General features: G+C 41.3%; 2 protein-coding genes across 2 annotated transcripts; both read right to left on the reverse strand.

Annotated features, from left to right (window-relative positions):
* Window positions 1-964: 964 nt before the first annotated feature.
* LOC311495109 (gamma-crystallin M2-like) lies at window positions 965-5602 on the reverse strand. Its single transcript, XM_084554448.1, has 3 exons — window positions 5470-5602; window positions 4860-5102; window positions 965-4643 (listed from the first exon to the last, which is right to left on the reverse strand). Exons 1-3 carry the CDS (start codon window positions 5500-5502, stop codon window positions 4365-4367), a joined length of 555 nt encoding a protein of 184 aa, XP_084410574.1. The 5' UTR covers window positions 5503-5602; the 3' UTR covers window positions 965-4364.
* An 8054-nt stretch (window positions 5603-13656) lies between these two features.
* LOC311495110 (gamma-crystallin M3-like) lies at window positions 13657-16355 on the reverse strand. The gene is made up of 4 exons (XM_084554449.1): window positions 15474-16355; window positions 15177-15359; window positions 14264-14506; window positions 13657-13959 (listed from the first exon to the last, which is right to left on the reverse strand). Exons 2-4 carry the CDS (start codon window positions 15207-15209, stop codon window positions 13681-13683), a joined length of 555 nt encoding a protein of 184 aa, XP_084410575.1. The 5' UTR covers window positions 15210-15359; window positions 15474-16355; the 3' UTR covers window positions 13657-13680.
* Between the last annotated feature and the right edge of the window lie 11 nt (window positions 16356-16366).

The following is a 16366-nucleotide window of genomic DNA, read 5'->3' on the forward strand; positions in this document are numbered from 1 at the left end:
TTCCATAATTTTACTCAACCACTTGTCCCACATTGCTCCTTGTGAATCTTACATCTCATTCTCACTTAATCAGCTTTGGTCTGTTAGCTTTAGCGGTTAGCCATGGCTACTCTCGCTGCCTCTGCTTCTCCTCTCTCTTACCCACAACACTAAACGTCACACACCATCCCAGGGTTACCATTACAAAAAATAATAAAGTGGTGATGGTCATATCAACACCCGGAGGCTTTCTACACAAGGAGAGTTCTAAAACATGGAAATTTACCTCATGTGGCAAGCTTGAACCTACTAAGTTCCAAGACAAATCTACTACAAGTTAAGCTTTGGACAGTCCCCATTCTCATACTAAGAAAAAAAGAACTCCAACATTAAGTCTCCACGAAAAAGTCCAGAAGATATCCTGGAGGAGCCCTCATTTATGCTATTAATGTTGACACAATAATGGTTAATGTTGGATCAGGTGGCGACAGTGGGAGAGTGGATGGGTTTAGATTTGGCAGTTTTATTTTGCCATCAAAAATATTAAAAACAACACTAAGTAAAAAATGTGCTCAGCCTAACACAGAAGTTAACCAACAGATCATCTGAGATATAACTGCAAGGATCCACCAGACACCGAATGGAGGCATCATCCGTCTTCACTACTCCACTAATCACCTGTGTGCATCACCTGGCTGTCTCACCTGGCTGGCCTTATGGGTGGAGACAAAGGAACACAAAGACAAAAGAGAACCACAACAAAACAATAGCTACAGCACCAGGGCCTAAAAAAATGGTCCAATACTCAAAGCTTCAATGACACAGTAGAGTAGGACATCTAGTGGTCATTATAATGTAGTGCAATGGAGACATGTCATTTATTGGTTCACTACGTGGTTGTATGGTTTCAAGCTCACATGATAAAATACATAATATACAACTTTATTGCTTTTAAAATTTGTCTTAAAACCCATTTTTAATCCTTGACTTTCAACCCAGCATGAGACCCTGTTTTTGTTTAGTGCTTTTATTGTTTTTTTTTGTTTTTTGTTTTATTGTTTTACCGTTTTTAATAGTTTGTCTTACCTATGTACAGCATTTTGTTTCAGCTGTGATTGTTTTTAAAGTACTTATAAATAAACTTGAGTTGAGAGTTGAGTTGAGATTGTGTCTAAATAAAATAAAAAGCCCCTATCTTAAAAGACGTTGAATAGTGGGTGTAAGCTAGATGGTAAATGTGATCTCACTTCAGATATTTTACTGATGAGCTAAATAACACTCTGCTCTGTAGGGAGTCGAGCCCACACAAAACTGTGATTCATAATGCACCACAAGTTCCAATCACAATACAAGGTGGTTGTTTCACTTATTTCTGTAACTTAGACTTAGATAAACTTTATTGATCCACAAGGGTAATTACCTGGTCACAGTAGCTTAGTTGCACATAAAAAACACTCTTAAGAACCACAAGTAAAAGAAAGATTAAATAAAATAAAATTAAAATAAGTAAAATCTTGTAAAATAAAATAAAAATAGTATAAGCAAAAAATGTACAAATTAGCATATGAACAAATGTACAAGAAACAGAGACGGAAGAATCTGTTGGAGAATGAGCTCCACTGTCCCTCTATAGTCTGGGGGAGAGGATGAGATGGATTGTCCACGATGGAGAGACGTTTGTCCAGGTTCTTATAGTGGTCCACTACTTCCACCTCCAGGTCCTGGATGGTGGTGGGCACTGCTGGTGTCCTCTTCCTCCTGAAGTCAATGACCAGCTCCTTGGTCTTGTCCACATTCAGGAGTAGGTGGTTTGCCTGGGACCACTCTACAAAGTCTCTGATCAGTGTCCTGTACTCCACCCCCTGTCCATCTCTAATACACCCAACCACTGCAGAGTCATCAGAGAACTTCTGCAGGTGGCAAGACCCAGAGCTGGACTGGAAATCTGAGGATCCAGAGCTGACGTAACGTGCTGCTATACTCCACGAGTCTTCATCAACTCCCACCTATGTGCATGTTACAGCGCCTATGACAACTATAATATTCCTATTTTTATAGTAATGACACCCGGTTACACCAATCGGAGGTCACTAAACTTAATATGGATTTTGCCAAAACTATGTCTATGACTCCGTAGTTTTCTCTGGTCCCCTGCCCAATCTGCCCAATGATGACATGTTTAGTCACATGTCGTCATTCCATCGCTGGTTATAGGTGTCCAGCAAACCCTGTGGCCTTCATTGATAACTGGAACACTTTCTGGGGAAAGTCTGGTCTGATTAGGAGAGATGCCAGAGAACCCAAATACCAAACACCCAGAAAAGAATAATAATAATATATATAATAATAATAATAATAAATATCGTGACTGTACTGTACACACATGGTTGTTGCATAACTAGAAAGATACCAGATGCATATTGTTATTGCATAGGAACCTTATACAAATCAGTACTAATTTATTGATAGAACGGAAGAATAGGAAAATTAAATGTGATCTTTTAAATGTCAGATCTCTCTCATCTAAATCTCTTGTAGTGAATGATTTGTGTGAAGAGGTTAAATACCTAGGTCATGTGATATCTGATGACTGGACAGATGACAAAGACCTCTACCGACAGCGCTGTAAAATTGATTCTCAAGCTAACATGCTTATAAGGAAGTTTTCTATGTGCTCTGACTCTGTGAAGTGCTCCCTGTTTGGAACCTACATAACACCACTATATACTGCTCAATTGTGGTCTAACTACAGGAAAAAGAGCATGCATACAATGATGCAATGAGGTTGCTGCTTCAGGTTCCTAGGTGGCATAGTGCCAGCCAATTATTTGTGTCCACTAGAGTGCCTACCTGTGAGGCACTCTTAAGACAATTGATGTTTAGCTTTATGTGCTGCCTGGACAAGTCAGAGAACCAAATAATTGAAGCCCTAGTCAGTCCTCTGAAAAGCTGTTACAGATTCACTTCTAGGTTAAGAAGGCATTGGTGCAATTGCCTGTATGTCATATAGGCTAATATGTGATTTCCTATGTATTTTGTATCTCCTTTTTATACTATTTATTATGTATGTGTATGATATGTATGATATGGACCTGTGTCTGCAATAAAAGCTTTATTATTTGATAACTGATCATCAGATTTATCTATTTAGTTTGACTGAAACGTGGCTACAGGATGATGAATATGTTAGTTTAAATGAGTCTACTCCACCCAGTCATAGTAATTATCATATTCCTAGAAGCACAGGTAGAGGAGGAGGAGTGGCAGCAATCTTCCACTCTGATTTATCTATTAATCCTAGACCTAAGGAGAGATTTAATTAATTTGAAAGTCTTACTCGTAGTCTTGCTCATCCAGACTGGAAAACACATAAAAAATAATTTTTGTCATGGTGTATCGCCCACCTGCTCCTTATTCTGAGTTTTTAGCTGAATTCTCTGAGTTTTTTGTGATTTAGTTCTCAGAACAGATAAAGTCATTATAGTAGGTGACTTTAACATCCATGTTGATGTTGTCAGTGACAGCCTTAGCTCCTCATTTACATCATTATTAGATTCAATTGTCTTTTCTCAGAATGTAAACGGATCAACTCACAGTTTTAATCACACCTTAGATCTTGTCCTAACATATGGCATAGAAACTGAAGGTTTAACAGTATTTACTCATAACCCTCTTTTGTCTGATCATTTCCTCATAACTTTTGAATTTACAATAATGGATTACACAGGAACTGAAAAGACATTTCATTACAGGAGTAGATGTTTATCTGATGTTACTAGATATAAGGAGTTAATTTCTTCATTATTTACCTCAGTGCCATGTGCCAATGATGTGGATGACAGCAAATACACAAATAGATTATTTTGTTGATGGCGCTGCAGCATGGAAAGATCATTTAACAACTTATAAAAAAGCTCTCAATATTAGAACAACATATTATTCATCATTAACAGAAGAAAACAAAGACAAAGAGTCACAGCACTGTTGATCATCAGTAGTAATGACTTCATGAGCTTCTCTACTAAACTGTAGAGAAATAATCCTCCAGCTGTCAAAGATGTAAATACAGTGGCATTAGAAACTTCTGTAGGACCTGATCAGCATCAAGAATCCTTCTCTCCAGTAGATCTTTCTGAGCTCACTTCCATAGTTACAGCATCTAAACCTTCAACTTGTCTTCTAGATCCCATCCCAGTCTGTTTTCAGGTTGGAGGTGAATTTAATGAGTCTGATTGTCTACAGAATATGACTCAGTTTTTTCACAAAGAAAAGATTATTGTGATGAATGTGTGACACTGATAAGCTGCCTCAACAACAAATCTCATTCAACACATGACATGTTAAGATCAACCCAACTTTATTGATTCAGTGTTTCCATGGCAACTCTAATAGTAGGAGTCCATGATGCGTCTCATGCTCATGAACCTCATGCTGCCCATGCCCATGTTCATGAAGCTCCTGTACTCTCCAGGCCTCATGTACATCATCCTGCCTCTGTAGTGGGGCTGCTCGTACATCAGCCAGTGTCCGTCCATCACGTGACACGACATACAATTGGACATGCGGTACCGGTCCATGACGTTGTCACAGTCGTCCATCAGCTCGTGCATCTGTCCTCCAAAGTTCTCCCTCTCATAGATCCTCATCCTGTAGGAGCCGCGGTACTGGAAAACATCAACAATCAATAGATAAGCTCCACATCAGGAACACACACCTGAGCATAGCTACCTGCAGCCGTTACCACGGAGACCACGGATCACGTGTACTGTGAGGTGGTTGGCTGAGTGGTTACCATGGGGATCGTGTGTACTGTGAGGTGGTTGGCTGAGTGGTTACCATGGGGATCATGTGTACTGTGAGGTGGTTGGCTGAGTGGTTACCATGGGGATCATGCGGCAGGACCTGATGCAGTCGCTCATTCCCATCATGCTCATGTAGTCGGCGTACTCTCCTCTCCTCATGAAGTACTGGTTGCCCATGAAGTTGGTGCGGTCGTAGACCATGAAGCAGCCTCTCTCCACCCTGCAGGAGTGACACCTGCTCAGGTAGGACGACATGTCAGCGCAGTCACTGCTGCACTCGTAGGAACGGCCCTGGAAGTTCCTGTCTTCGTAGAAGACGATCTGAGGACCCACACAGCAAAATATCAAAAAGAAAGAAGTTAACATCAGAGGTAACCGTGGTAACTGTTGTGTTGGTGAGTAAGACTGTTGTGTTGGTGAGTAAGACTGTTGTGTTGGTGAGTAACAGGTTAACAGCAGGAAGTAGACTGTTCTCTCCCCACAAAAGCAGATCAGTGTTCCTGAGACAGTGCCCTCTAGGGCGTCCTGTGAGCACTACCATGTTTTAACGTTACTTCAGTTATTGTCTGACCCAGTTTCACGGTTTAAAATGAACCGTAAATGATTCATAGGGAAGTGACGAACGATCTACCAGGTGATATTTAATTTAGAAATGAGTAGAGATGTATTTTGAAGAGTTGGTACTCACCCTGCTCATCATGTTCATGCTGCTGGAGGTCATGTTGCTGCTCAGGTGGATCAGCTGCTGCTGCGGTGGTGGTGGTTGTCCTGTGTGATACCTGTGGAGCAACTGCTCCTCTTTATAGCACCTGAGCAGCTGATGCCTTTTGTCCAAACAGCCTGAGCCAGCAGCTTGTCATAAAGAGATGCTCAGTGTTCGGCATTTCTCTTAGAAACTATAGACAAAGAGACACTGACAGCAGCTGTGTGTCTCCTTCGTCCTCTGTTCGCTGTGGACGCTTCGCTTTCTGGAACAAAAACCTGAAGACAATGACAGTATCACACTGAAAGCACGATTTAACGTTTACCTCTAAACAGACCTTAAACATCAGACACACAGGGAAGACCTGGAACAAAGAAGAAACACTATGAATGAAATATCAGTTAAATATTAAATATATTACACTTTACAAAAGAGAGTTTATAAATTGTGTTTAAATTCCTAAAATGAGCAGAACACATCTAAAAGTGATCAGATCAGGTCACATAATGAAGCAGAAACTGATTTCAGGAGGTAAATTTAACTTTTATTTATTTACAGTGAGAAACATGAAGATGTTCATACATTAGTAATAATAATAATAATAATAATAATACATTTTATTTATAAGCGCCTTTCAAGACTCGCAAGGTCACTGTACAAAAACATAAAGACACAAAACAAGACAGAATAAACAAATGGAACAGTGCAATCAAGGTGGATAGGCTATCTGGAACAGGTGGGTTTTGAGTCTGGATTTAAAGAGAGGGAAGGAGTCAATGTTTCTGATGTCCGGTGGGAGTGAGTTCCAGAGTTGGGGAGCAGAGCAACTGAAGGCTCTGCTCCCCATGGTACTGAGGCGAGCCGAGGGGACAGAGAGGTGGATAGAGGAGGAGGATCTGAGGGAGCGGGAGGGGGTGACAATATGGAGGAGATCCGAGAGATAAGGGGGGGGCGAGGTTATGGATGGCCTTGAAGGTGTGGAGAAGGATCTTGAAGTTGATGCGGGATTTGACTGGGAGCCAGTGGAGATGCTGAAGCACAGGGGTAATGTGGTGAAATGAGGGGGTTTTGGTGATGATGCGAGCGGCTGAGTTCTGGACCATTTGGAGCTTATGGAGGGATTTGTGGGGGAGGCCGAAAAGGAGAGAGTTGCAGTAGTCGAGGCGGGAGGTGACAAGGCTGTGAATAAGGATGGAAGTGGTATGGGGGCTGAGAGAGGGGCGGAGCCGATTTATATTGCGTAGGTGGAAATATGCAGACCGGGTAACGTTATTGATGTGAGATTGAAATGACAGTGAGCTGTCGAGGATGACACCCAGACTCTTAACTTGGGGGGAGGGGGAGATTAAGGAATTGTCGATTGTGAGGGAAAAACTGTCAGCTTTGGAAAGTGTGGATTTGGTGCCTATGAGGAGGAGTTCTGTTTTATCACTGTTTAGTTTTAGAAAGTTTGAGGTGAACCAGGATTTTATTTCAGATAAACAGGTGATGAGGGAGGAGGGAGGGAGGGTGGAAGTTGGTTTAGTGGATAGGTAGAGCTGGGTGTCATCCGCGAAGCAGTGGAAGTGAATATTGAATTTGCAGAAGATATTGCCAAGGGGGAGGAGGTAGGTGATGAAGAGGAGGGGCCCCAGGACAGAGCCCTGGGGCACACCTGAAGTAACAGGAGAGGGCTGGGATCTGAAGGACTTGAGTTGGATGAACTGGGTACGGCCTGAGAGATAGGAGTGAAACCAGTCTAGGGGGGTGTGAGAGATGCCAATGGAGGATAATCTGCTGAGGAGGATAGAGTGAGAGATGGTGTCGAAGGCTGCAGTCAGATCAAGGAGGATGAGAATGGTCAGCAAACCGGAATCAGCTGCCATGAGGAGGTCGTTAGTGATCTTTAAGAGAGCGGTTTCTGTGCTGTAATATAATATAATAATCTAACCTTTATCAGTGAAAATATGTAACGATTAATACACTTAAATCTAATGTGTGATAATTGGTTTTCAGTTTTATATAAAGTCACTTCTAAAGCTTTAGCGGATTTCCTGAAAGTAAATAATAATTTAGATTTTATTTTATATGAACTGATTTAATGATTTACTTTATTCATAAATGTAAACTCATGAGTTTTCTGTCATCAGGCTTCATCTTAATTTTACACCAGTGTTGATCCTGTAGGATTTATCTCTAAACAGCTGGAGTGTGATCACGTGTTAAATTTAAAAAGAGGTGCACTTTAAATCATGAACAATGATCTGCAGACCACACATTCATTTTAAATAACTCCCAAACTTTGATTTTATTTTCACGTTTAACTTATAAAGAGTCAGATGTTTTCGTTATGTGCCGATATTTGTGAGTAGATTAACACAGACTGACTGTTGCTTCTCGTTGAATGTAGGGACGATGTTTATCAACTGATGAAGAGTCAGACACTGATGAAGAGTCAGACACTGCTGAGGCCACAGATCCAGATGTTTACAGCTTCCTAAAGATAAATGAGTTCTGATCAGAGTTAACATAAACAATATGACCTCTGTGTCTGATTGTGTCTTTACGGGACGGTGGAACTAACCTGAAAGTTGATTAAAGTATTTTAAATAGGAAAACATTCCAGGTTTCAGAAATTTTAAGAACCTTCTCTCCACTAACATGTTGGCCATAAAATAGGAGGTTTCCTACAAGAAGCTGAAGAAAACACAATTTACTTTTTCCTTCACAGCTTCAGATCAGAGACAACAGCAGGACCTGAAGGTCTACAGAAGTTATCACTGATATCTCCAGCCATCTCCATGGTGTGATGTTGCTGCAGGTCTCAACAAACTGACTGTGACTGAACGAATCAAGTTGTCACCTGAAAACTGTTGACTCATTCTTCTTTCAGTCAGCCCCATTTCATCTACTGAGCACCTTTCTGGTCACTGGAGGACACTGCACATGACTGATGTTCATGGAGTCCATGTCAGATCTGCTCTTCATCAGACTGGGTCTGAAAAGCAGCAGGAAGCTCTGATTCTGATCAGCTCACACTGAGGCTGATAAACAACTCATGAAGCAGAGGTTCAGTAATGACGATCCGTTTCCCTCCAGTGAATGTTGGCTGTCATTCCGTTTCTCCAAAATCTGTTTCTATGTCACTACTTTCATCCTGTGATCTACAGTGCTGTTTTTTTTTCTATATTTCTTCATAAAAATGACTCAGAACATCAGATGAGAACCCAGTCAACACATGAAACAGAAATATTAGACTAAAATGAGCCAATATTACATATCAGTGAATCCTTGTTTCCAGTATCTGCTGTGACCTCCTTGTGCAGCAATAACATCAACGACTGATCAGTCGTCTACAGCAGCTTGGAGGAATGACAGAGAGGCCTTGAGCTCCTTAGCACTTCCCCTGGGTTCCTTTGGGACCTCTCAGGCTATTATGGAGTGATCTTTGTTGGTGGACCACTCCTGTGGAGGGGAACAGTCGTCTTCAATCTGTCTGACTGTGGATTATTTGTGGGTTCCAAACTCTTTAGAGATGGTTCTGGAACCTTTTCCAGCCTGATGAGCAACAACAACTCTTTCTCTGAGCTCCTCAGAAAGCTCCTTTGTCCACAAAGATCAGACTGAGACAAATCTCTGATTTATTGAAACTAAACCCGGAACTGAACCACACCTGAGTCTCATTACATTGATGGAAACACTTCTGAACACATGGACTCTGATTTAATCCTAGAGGAGCACCTCTCTGATATGTAATATCGGCTCTGTCCCTCTTCAGAGTCTAAACTACCAGCTTGTAGCATAGGCTTAATCAAAATTATAGCTCGATGCCAGACAGGAGAGTAGTTATTCTGTCAACCTGTCACTTTCAAAATTAGGGGATTCTTAATTAATAATGTTAGCCTGGTTACCTCAGTACCTGTCCTACAAAAGGCATAAACAAAAAGAAAACACCAGTTTCAGATTCGGGGGGCACACACACACAGCAGTAAACATTCTACATCGTAATAGCACAGAATTGCATGACTAGTAGTATATAGGATATTAGAGGGCAAGAGCTCTGTGCCAGAGAAAAAAAAGTGGAGGATGCGAGAGAGGAGAGAGAAGAGAGGAGGACATGTGTTTTGTGCATCGTCCCCCAGCAGCCTAGGCCTATAGCAGCATAACTAAGGGATGGTTTAGTCCAGCCCTAACTATAAGCTTGATCAAAAAGGAAAGTCTTAAGCCTGACCTTAAAAATAGAGAGAGTGTCTGCCTCCTGAACCCAAACTGGGAGCTGGTTCCACAGGAGAGGAACCTGATAGCTGAAAGCTCTGCCTCCCATTCTACTTTTTGAAATTCTAGGAACCACAAGTAGGCCTGCACTTTCAGACCGAAGTGATCTGTTGGGATGATATGGTACAATGAGGTCTTTAAGATACGATGGAGCTAGGCCTTTAAGGGCCTTTTATGTAAGGAGGAGGATTTAAAATTCTATTGTAGACTTTAAAGGGAGCCAGTGAAGAGAAGCTAAAACTGGAGTAATATGATCTTTCTTGCTAATTCCTGTCAATGCTCTTGCTGCGGCATTTTGAATTAATTGGAGGCTTTTTAAAGAGTATTTGGACAGCCAGACAGTAATGAATTACAGTAATCCAGTCTGGACGACACAAATGCATGAACTAGTTTTTCAGCATCACTCTGAGGCAGGATGTTTCTAATTTTGACGATATTACGCAGGTGAAAGAAGGCAGTCCTGGTCACTTGCTTTATGTGACATTTAAAGGACATATCCTCGTCAAATATAACACCAAGGTTTTTTACAGTAGTACTGGAGGCCAAGGTAATGCCATCCGAAGAAACCACTTGATTAAATAATGAATCCCTGAGATGCTTAGGACCGAATACAATAACTTCTGTTTTGTCTGAGTTTAAGAGTAGGAAATTACAGGTCATCCCAGCCTTTATGTCTTTAAGGCATGCTTGGAGTTTAACCAACTGATTAGTTTCATCTGGTTTCATGGATAAATATAGCTGGGTGTTGTCTGCATAGCAGTGAAAGTTTATGCCATGTTTTCTAATAATCTTGCCTAATGGCAACATGTATAACGTGAAGAGTATTGGTCCTAGCACAGAACCCTGAGGAACTCCATAACTTACTTTTGTATAAGTAGGAGAATCATTATTGACATGAACAAACTGGAATCTGTCAGATAGATAGGATTCAAACCAGTCTAATGCAGTTCCTTTAATCTTGACATCACTTTCAAGTCTCTGTAGTAAAATATTATGATCAACAGTGTCAAATGCAGCACTAAGATCTAGCAGAACAAGTATAGAGACAAGTCCACTGTCTGAAGCCATGAGGAGATCATTGGTAACTTTAACCAGAGCTGTTTCTGTACTATGATGAACTCTAAAACTTGACTGAAACTCTTCAAACAGACCATTCCTGTTTAAGTGGTCACACAACTGATTAGCAACAACTTTTTCTAGAATTTTGGAAATAAAAGGAAGGTTGGAGATTGGTCTATAGTTGGCTAAAACATCTGGATCTAGAGTGGCTTTCTTGAGTAAGGGCTTAATTACAGCAATCTTAAAAGCCTGAGGCACATATCCTGTTAATAAAGATAAATTTATCTGGTTCAATATGGAGGTGTTAATTAATGGAAAAACTTCTTTGAGCAATTTAGTTGGGATTGGATCTAGAAGACAGGTTGATGGTTTAGATGCTGTAATTATTGAAGAGAGCTCAAGAAGATCTACTGGGGAAAAGGATTCCAGATATTGATAAGGTCTTACAGACATTTCCAATGTCACTGTTTACATCTATGACAGCTGTTGGAAGGATGCCTTGAATGTTTTCTCTAATGCCAACAATTTAATTAGTAAAGAAGCTGATGAAGTCATTACTACTGAGGGCTAAAGGAATAGATGGCTCAACAGAGCTGTGGCTCTTTGTCAGCCTGGCTACAGTGCTGAAAAGAAATCTGTGGTTGTTCTTGTTTTCTTCTATTAATGATGAATAATATGCTGCTCTAATATTACAGAGAGCTTTTTTTACAAGTTGTTAAACTATCTTTCCAGGCTATGTAAGCTTCTTCAGAATTAGTGGAATGCCAAATTCTTTCTAGCTTTCAGACTGCCTGTTTTAAACAGCGCAACTGTGAATTATACCATGGAGCTAGCCTCCTCCTATTTATGACCTTCTTTATCAGAGGAGCAACTAAGTTTAAAGTTGAACTAAGTGATGCTGCAGTGCCATCGACAAAATAATCTATTAGTGCAGGAGTTAAATTGTGGTTGCTGTTGTCCACAACATTGGCACATGGCACTGAGGTAAATAAAGAAGGAATTAATTCTTTATATCTAGTTACAGCATCATCAGATAAACATCTACTGTGATGAAATGTCTTTTCAGTTCCTGTGTAATCCATTATTGTAAATTCAAAGGTTATGAGGAAATGATCTGACAAAAGAGAGTTATGAGTAAATACTGTTAAACCTTCAGTTTCTATGCCATATGTTAGGACAAGATCTAAGGTGTGATTAAAACTGTGAGTTGATCCATTTACTTTCTGAGAAAAGACAATTGAATCTAATAATGATGTAAATGAGGAGCTAAGGCTGTCACTGACAACATCAACATGGATGTTAAAGTCACCTACTATAATGACTTTATCTGTTCTAAGAACTAAATCACATAAAAACTCAGAGAATTCAGCTAAAAACTCAGAATAAGGAGCAGGTGGGCGATACACCACAACAAAAAGAATTGGTTTTTGTGTTTTCTGGTCTGGATGGGGAAGACTAAGAGTAAGACTTTCAAATGAATTAAAGCTCTCCTTAGGTCTAGGATTAATAGATAAATCAGAGTGGAAGATTGCTGCCACTCCTCCTCTACCTGTGCTTCTAGGAATGTGATAATTACTATGACTGGGTGGAGTAGACTCATTTAAACTAACATATTCATCATCCTGTAGCCACGTTTCAGTCAAACTAAATAGATCAATCTGATGATCAGTTATCAGATCATTCACTAAAAGAGATTTAGATGAGAGAGATCTGACATTCAAAAGACCACATTTCATTTTCCTATTCTTCTGTTCTACTAATGATCTTGTACTTATTTGTATCAGGTTCGAATGAGAAACTCCTCTTTTGTTGTTTTTTGGTTTAAATAATCTGGGAGCAGACAGAACATCTATAGACTTTATAGAGTTTTGGGTGTGAGACAGTCCTAGAGAAGCGGCAGAGAAGTGTGTAAGACTACAACTCCGCCTCCTGGTCTGAACCAATTACAATAAAAAGAATTGTCAAACTTATACCTTTCAACAAAACAAAATCCAAAAATGTTGCGAGTGTGCGAATGGGAGATGTTTGGATGTCCTTTTCAATTTGAGGCAGTCCAGTCCAGAGTGTCTGTGGTTGTAAATGTAGGGGAATGAGAGGGATGTGAGGAGCCTGAGAGTTTGCAAGGTAACTTAGCTGAAGGGAAGATAAAGTCCACTGTGGGAAACCAAGTCAGTCCATAAGACTCCTGGGATTTCACCAGTAACTTTCTCCCAACACAGTTTAGGTGTATCCAGATGATTTTAGTTATAGTTCTTCTTTATGTTCTTTGAAATTAGTACTTGATTAATTTCATTTTAAATGTATAATTTTCAAAAACTAGATTTACCCTTAGTTATCCTTTTTTGTTACTCTGACTTCTCTGTCTCTTCTCCTCCATGCTGCTTCAGTTGATTGAGAGCTTTTCCTCAGGTGTGTCCAATTTAACTCCTCCCTTCCCCCTTAATTTCCTGTCTTAGTGAAAAAGGACTGGTTTGTCGGTAGTCCTGTGTCTCTGCGATAAGCTGACATGTTCATGTTCATGAACTGAGGCTGTTTGATTGAAACAACTAACTTCATTGCATAACACTATCTACATACCCATTATGAACACCAACTCCTTTATCAGCACTTCTTCAACCAGAACATGTTCTTGAATGTATGTTGGTGTATCACAGACAGACTAAGACACACACTGACCTGTATGAAGGCAAACAGTTCTTAAACTATTAATATTTCTATAGTTAATATGTCCCGTTTCATCACACGGTTCATAGTACTAACTCTACGTTTGAAGGCCATGATCAGTCGACCTCCTTTTACCTTGATTTCTTCACGCACAGTTCAATGAAATACAGGAAACATTATTTACAGAGATAGTGCTTTATTGTTTTACAGCTGATGTGTTCAGTAACAGGAGTCCATGATGCGTCTCATGCTCATGAACCTCATGCTGCCCATGCCCATGTTCATGAAGCTCCTGTACTCTCCAGGCCTCATGTACATCATCCTGCCTCTGTAGTGGGGCTGCTCGTACATCAGCCAGTGTCCGTCCATCACGTGACACGACATACAGTTGGACATGCGGTACCGGTCCATGACGTTGTCACAGTCGTCCATCAGCTCGTGCATCTGTCCTCCAAAGTTCTCCCTCTCATAGATCCTCATCCTGTAGGAGCCGCGGTACTGGAACACATCAACAATCAATAGATAAGCTCCACATCAGGAACACACACCTGAGCATAGCTACCTGCAGCCGTTACCACGGAGACCACGGATCACGTGTACTGTGAGGTGGTTGGCTGAGTGGTTACCATGGGGATCGTGTGTACTGTGAGGTGGTTGGCTGAGTGGTTGCCATGGGGATCGTGTGTACTGTGAGGTGGTTGGCTGAGTGGTTACCATGGGGATCGTGTGTACTGTGAGGTGGTTGGCTGAGTGGTTACCATGGGGATCATGTGTACTGTGAGGTGATTGGCTGAGTGGTTACCATGGGGATCATGCGGCAGGACCTGATGCAGTCGCTCATTCCCATCATGCTCATGTAGTCGGCGTACTCTCCTCTCCTCATGAAGTACTGGTTGCCCATGAAGTTGGTGCGGTCGTAGACCATGAAGCAGCCTCTCTCCACCCTGCAGGAGTGACACCTGCTCAGGTAGGACGACATGTCAGAGCAGTCATTGCTGCACTCGTAGGAACGGCCCTGGAAGTTCCTGTCCTCGTAGAAGACGATCTGAGGAGAGAGTTTGGATGAAGGGATGAGATTTAGTGATGAAGGAGTCAGAGGTCGCTGAGGCTACACATTCATTCAAGTCTGATCAGGTCTGATGTGTTAATGATCAATAAATCTAGACGTCTTTGTCTAAGCAGCCAAAAGATTCTATATTTGAAGCTGTCATTGGTAATCACAGATTCTCCTCGGTTATAGTCAGACAGCGAGTTCTTTTAAAGGTTTAACAGTTTAACTTCTATGGCAGCATCTTCTCAACATTGGAAGAAAATCTAATATGTTGGTTTTTTCATGTAATAAACCAGTGTCATCTCCTTGATGCCAAATCTGTCCTAAAGCCTACTCATTGTTTCATCATCTATACTGTCGACTGATGAATAATAGATGATGTGTTTTTTTTAATGGTTTACTGTAGATGGAGTTTACTGACTCACTTCACTTCCTGTTCCAGCCCTGACTGTATATTTACATGCAGCGTTGGGTAAGAAGAGCAACCAACAGTCTGTAAATAGTGTCTCTGCTTTTTCATCTGGATTGACCTTTAAACTGAGACAGACTAAAAATATTTGAGTTTGAGCTGGTGTTTTTCTCTTCAGTAGCTCAGAGCTCATGTCACACCAACATTATCTGAGGCCTGTCTACCTCTGATAGAGTGATGCATGCTGGGACTCACCCTGCTCATCATGTTCATGTCGGTGGCGGACATCGTGAAGGCGTGTTGCTGGTGCGTTGCTGGCACGTTCCTGGCGCGTGTCTCTGAGCTGGTGGAGGTGGATTCCCTTCATACCTGGTGAAGCTCACAGCTTTTATACACCTCAGTGCTTTGTGTCAGAGCGCTGAGTCAGGACACATGTTTCTGTCGCACACAAAGCCAAAGGGTTAACAATGACTACGAGGCCTTCAGCTTTTGTTTCCATCAACACCAGCAGTTTATTAAATGTTCAACAGAAAACAGTTCACGTGTCTGCACCTCTCTGCACGTTCACAACTCTGAGGATTTAATCAACTAGTTGTTCAGCTCTGAGGCTAGATGAAAGGAGACAGTCCTGGAAGAAAAGGACATGTCCTGGTCCTGATATCAGCCCAAGGATCCTCCTTGAATGAAGCAGAAGATTTAATTAATTCATGGTGGTCTTATCTTTTGTTCCTTAATATTCTACGTGAGAGCAATTAGTCTAAAGATTTAAGGAAAAGTTGACCTGTGGTCATAAACTTCTGCAGCCACATAAAAGGTTTGTCAGAAGAAACCGAACATACAAAGAACTTCTCCACAACCTGGTACACTTTTTTTTATGTTTGAGGTCAAAGGTTCCCGAGGAACCCTTGAGAACCTTCTGGTCCTGTCAGGTGTCATTGATTTGGGTCAATGTGAAACCTGTCTCTTAAACAATAATGCTCTTTGCTCTGTCGACCAGAGAAGATTATTAGAGTTTATGGCCTGTGAAAAACAAAGTTTATCTTGATGAAGCCGTTTCTACTGATGAAATGAACCCAGAGTGTCCCCTTCCCTTCTGCTACCTGGTAGAACTGAACATAGCCCCTACTCTGGACTTTGGGGGTACTGAGGGCCACCAGCTCTTGCTCCAGTGGTAGGACCAAGTTTCTCTGTTCCAGGCCGATGATGTTCTCTGTGCACCTGTTTACCGGGTAGAACCAGAACCTGAGTGAAGAACCTTGAGCCAACCCAGGTCTTTCTTCTCAGCCAGAGTCTGATTCTGTTTGAGGTTTCTTCCTGTAAACAGCTTGTGTTTCCTGTCTAATGTCGCTTCAGTGCCACTCCGGGTTTCTGTCCAAAACACGACCTTCTCCTCTTCAAATACAGACACCTAACAATTGGGTCTTGATGATCGACTGTGACCGTCA

The sequence above is a fragment of the Chelon labrosus genome (assembly GCF_963514085.1).
Source record: "Chelon labrosus genome assembly, chromosome: 11".
Lineage (NCBI taxonomy): Eukaryota > Metazoa > Chordata > Actinopteri > Mugiliformes > Mugilidae > Chelon > Chelon labrosus.

Excerpts from the sequence above, each read along its gene's own strand:
- LOC311495109 (XM_084554448.1), bottom strand. The coding sequence starts at position 5,502 with ATGACCTCCAGCAGCATGAACATGATGAGCAGG. Across the intron at positions 5,103-5,469 it reads GCATGAACATGATGAGCAGG|ATCGTCTTCTACGAAGACAG; the intron begins GTGAGTACCAAC and ends GTGGGTCCTCAG. Across the intron at positions 4,644-4,859 it reads CCTGCCGCATGATCCCCATG|TACCGCGGCTCCTACAGGAT; the intron begins GTAACCACTCAG and ends GATGTTTTCCAG.
- LOC311495110 (XM_084554449.1), bottom strand. The coding sequence starts at position 15,209 with ATGTCCGCCACCGACATGAACATGATGAGCAGG. Across the intron at positions 14,507-15,176 it reads ACATGAACATGATGAGCAGG|ATCGTCTTCTACGAGGACAG; the intron begins GTGAGTCCCAGC and ends CTCTCTCCTCAG. Across the intron at positions 13,960-14,263 it reads CCTGCCGCATGATCCCCATG|TACCGCGGCTCCTACAGGAT; the intron begins GTAACCACTCAG and ends GATGTGTTCCAG.